Genomic DNA, 3,643 nt, shown 5'->3' on the forward strand with positions numbered 1-3,643 from the left:
TCGATGCTCTGGAGCAGCCTCACGTCACCTCGACCGACCAACCAGAACCGGTCTACGAAGAACCGGTGTTCATCACACATTTGAACAACGTGGAATGCGTAGAAGGTGACAACGTGCACTTCGAGTGCAACGTCGAACCATCGAAAGACCCGACGATGAAGATCGAGTGGTTCATCAACGGAAAACCGCTTCCAACCGGTGCAAGATTCAAGTCAACCTACGACTTTGGATACGTTGCTCTGGATATCACTCATGCCTACGAAGAAGACTCAGGAGTGGTGATCGTGAAGGCTACCAACTCGAAAGGATCGGCACAAACATCTGGCACACTCAAGTGCACCAGCAAGCAAAGTATCTACTTGCAGACACAACATCCTCAGGGAGAGGCTGGCTTGGAGAAGGTCAAGGAGGCTGAAGACGCCTACTTGTCTAAATACAGGAGACCAGATGATGGACCGGAGCAGGAATATCCTAAACCGATCTGGACGGTGCCTTTGCAGCCGGAGTTCAAACTTGGAGAATCCGAACCTCTTCATCTGGAAGGTCAAGTAGAGCCTAAGGACGATCCGAACTTGAAGATCGAATGGTACTTCAACGGCAAAGCTCTGGAACACGCGTCCAGATTCAAGATGACCAGTGACTTCGGATTCGTCACCTTAGACCTGACAGACGTGTACGATCGGGACTCTGGAATTTACACCTGCAAAGCTTACAACAAAGCCGGAGAAGCTTTCACGTCGACGACCATCTACTGCTCGACCAAGGAGAACATCATCGAGAGATCTCAGCATCCAAAGGGCAAGGAGGGTCTCGAAGCAATTCAGGACCTCGAAGAATCGCTGAAACGACAAGAAGGTGCTCCGCCAGAAAGCGACGAAGGACATCCGCCAGTGTTCACTTCTCAGTTCGAGAATTTGACAAACCTTTCCGAAGGAGAGATCGCCCACTTCGAGGCTTCTCTTACGCCAACCGGTGACCAAACTATGGTCGTCGAATGGTTCTACAATGGCAAGTCGTTGGAGGCCAGTCATCGTACCAGAACTGTGTACGCCTTTGGCATGGTCGTTCTCGAGGTTCTTGGAACTAAGATAGAGGACTCTGGTACTTACTCCTGCAGGGCTACCAACAAATGGGGCCAAGCTGAGATCAGCGTGCATTTGGAGTGCATCGACAAGTCTAAAGGGCAGAAACCTAAGTTCACCACGCAGATTCAATCGCTGGAGGGTCTCAAAGATGGCCAGTCTGCTCACTTCGAGTGCACACTCATTCCAGTTGGAGATCCTCAGATGAAGGTCGAATGGTTCCACAATGGACAACCTCTGAGACACTCTTCTAGGTTCAAGATGGTGTCTGACTTTGGATTCGTCGTGATGGACATTGCTGGAGTGATGGCTCACGATACGGGAGAATACGTTTGCAAAGCTAGCAACAAATACGGCGAAGATTACACCAAAGCTACCTTGAAGTGCTTCGGAAAGAGCGGAGTGTACCTCGACTCGTTGCAGCCTGATTCTCTCGCTAGAATCAGGGAACTGGAGAGCTTCGGTGGCGAACAACCTGCCACGCCAACTACACCGGTCGCCGAACCACCTAAATTCATCACGCAAATTTCTGACATCACAAAGTTGGTCGAGGGACAGTCTGCTCACTTCGAGGCTAGACTCACTCCTGTCAACGATCCGGATTTGAAGGTCGAATGGTACTACAACGGCAAGAAACTGCCTCATGGACACAGATACAGAACCTTCCACGATTTTGGTATTGTCATATTGGATATATTGTACTGCTACGAGGAGAACTCTGGAGTTTACGAATGCAGAGCTTTCAACAAGTACGGAGAAGATACCACTAAAGCAACCTTGAAGTGCTTCTCCAAAGCGAGTCTCATTTTGGAGTCCCAGCTTCCTAAGGGAATGGAAGGTGGATTGGAGAAGATCCAGACACTAGAAGACTCGATGATTCGTACTAAGGATGAGAAGGTTGTCGAAGAAAGAGGAAAAGCTCCAGTGTTCACTGTACCACTGAGCAACATCGATGGCCTGCGTGAAGGCGAAAGCGCGCACTTTGAAGCTAGGCTTACACCCACTGACGATCCAAAACTAAAGGTAATTGAATTTCTATTGTTGTGAATTAAACGTTGATTGACTTCACTTTTCAAAATTCATAGTTTCAAAAAATTCAAATTCTATGGGTAGTTTCGTTCATTTATAAAAGAAATAGTCTTATTCACCATGGCTGGAAAATTTGTCAACGTATTTTCCGAATTATCAGTACTAACAAAGCTCCTCAACCCTTTTGTTCACAGGTCGAATGGTTCTGGAATGGAAAACCACTGCGGACCGGCTCTCGTTTCCGCACCTTCTGCGATTTCGGCTTCGTGATCCTCGAGATCTCGCCAATCTACCCCGAAGACTCTGGCGAGTACAGCTGTCGCGCAAGCAACGAATACGGCGAAGCAGTCACCACTTGCACCATGAAGTGCACCGGTAAACGAAGCATCATTCTCGAATCTCAGCTACCGAAGGGAATGGAGAGCACCATCGACAAGATCGCAGAGCTCGAAGGTCTCGGAAACGAGCCAGGTGAAGCTACTCCAGAGGACGACACTGGAAAACCACCGGAATTCATCACCACACCGTCTGATTTGACTCTAACAGAGAACGCACTGGCGCACTTCGAGTGCAGATTGACTCCAATCAACGACTCTAGCATGAGAGTCGAATGGTTCCACAACGGGAAGCCTCTTCTTGCTGGTACCAGAATCAAAACGATCCACGACTTTGGTTTCGTCATCTTGGAAGTGGCTAATTGCTACCAACGCGATTCTGGTCTGTACACCTGCAAAGCAACCAATCGTCACGGCGAAGCTACGGTATCTTGCAAGCTTCAAGTTCGTGGACGTCAAGGAATCATCTTGGAACCTCAGCTACCGAGTAACTTCAAGACCGGAACGGAGAGTATCCAGAAACTGGAAGAGGCTTTGTACAAGAAAGACGAGATTTTGACCGAGGAAGAGACACCTAATCCTCCTAAGTTCACCGTGGAATTGAAAGATATCGAAGTGGAGGAAGGAGCACCGAGTCACTTCGACTGCAGAGTAGAGCCTGTTGGCGATTCGACGATGAGAATCGATTGGTTCCATAATGGAAGATCGTTCGCTACCGGGTCACGTGTACACCAGATCAACGACTTTGGATTCATTTCGTTGGACATGTCGTATACTTATGCCAGAGACAGTGGAGAGTACGTCTGCAGGGCTACTAATAAGTGGGGCTCTGCTACTACCAAAGCTACCATCACTTGCAAATGTAAGTATAATATAGAGAAATATTTTTTTAAATTTGTAATCCTTTGTGTGTTTAGATATTCGTTTATAAATAATTTTTTACTGAGAAAATACACATATAGAGGAAACTTGATTTAACGAAATGTAACGTTTAATTTACATATCGACAGTTTAATATTTTTAACGAAAGGGTAACGAAAGGGTTAAGTTAACTTTTAGTGAAAATATCGAGTTAAGCAATTCATTTTTGAATTTTTTGATATTTCAGCTAAGAAAACGATAGATTTCGACTCTCAGCTGCCATCAGGCATGAGTGGCGAGAAACTGAAGGAATTAGAACGTGGACCAGTTAGTGAA

The 3,643-nt window shown here is 46.8% G+C and overlaps 1 protein-coding gene across 1 annotated transcript in view; it reads left to right on the plus strand.

Annotated features, from left to right (window-relative positions):
• The window catches only part of LOC108570437 (titin), a 108,049-nt gene that overhangs the window by 30,771 nt on the left and 73,635 nt on the right, over window positions 1–3,643 (plus strand). The window contains exons 30-32 of the mRNA XM_017932297.1: window positions 1–2,105; window positions 2,306–3,308; window positions 3,555–3,643. The exon at window positions 1–2,105 is cut by the window's left edge and continues 23 nt beyond it; the exon at window positions 3,555–3,643 is cut by the window's right edge and continues 304 nt beyond it. Coding sequence (XP_017787786.1) covers window positions 1–2,105; window positions 2,306–3,308; window positions 3,555–3,643 — 3,197 coding nt within the window. The remainder of the gene's footprint in view (window positions 2,106–2,305; window positions 3,309–3,554) is intronic.

This window comes from Habropoda laboriosa, unplaced genomic scaffold, assembly GCF_001263275.1.
Source record: "Habropoda laboriosa isolate 0110345459 unplaced genomic scaffold, ASM126327v1 scaffold84, whole genome shotgun sequence".
Classification (NCBI taxonomy): domain Eukaryota; kingdom Metazoa; phylum Arthropoda; class Insecta; order Hymenoptera; family Apidae; genus Habropoda; species Habropoda laboriosa.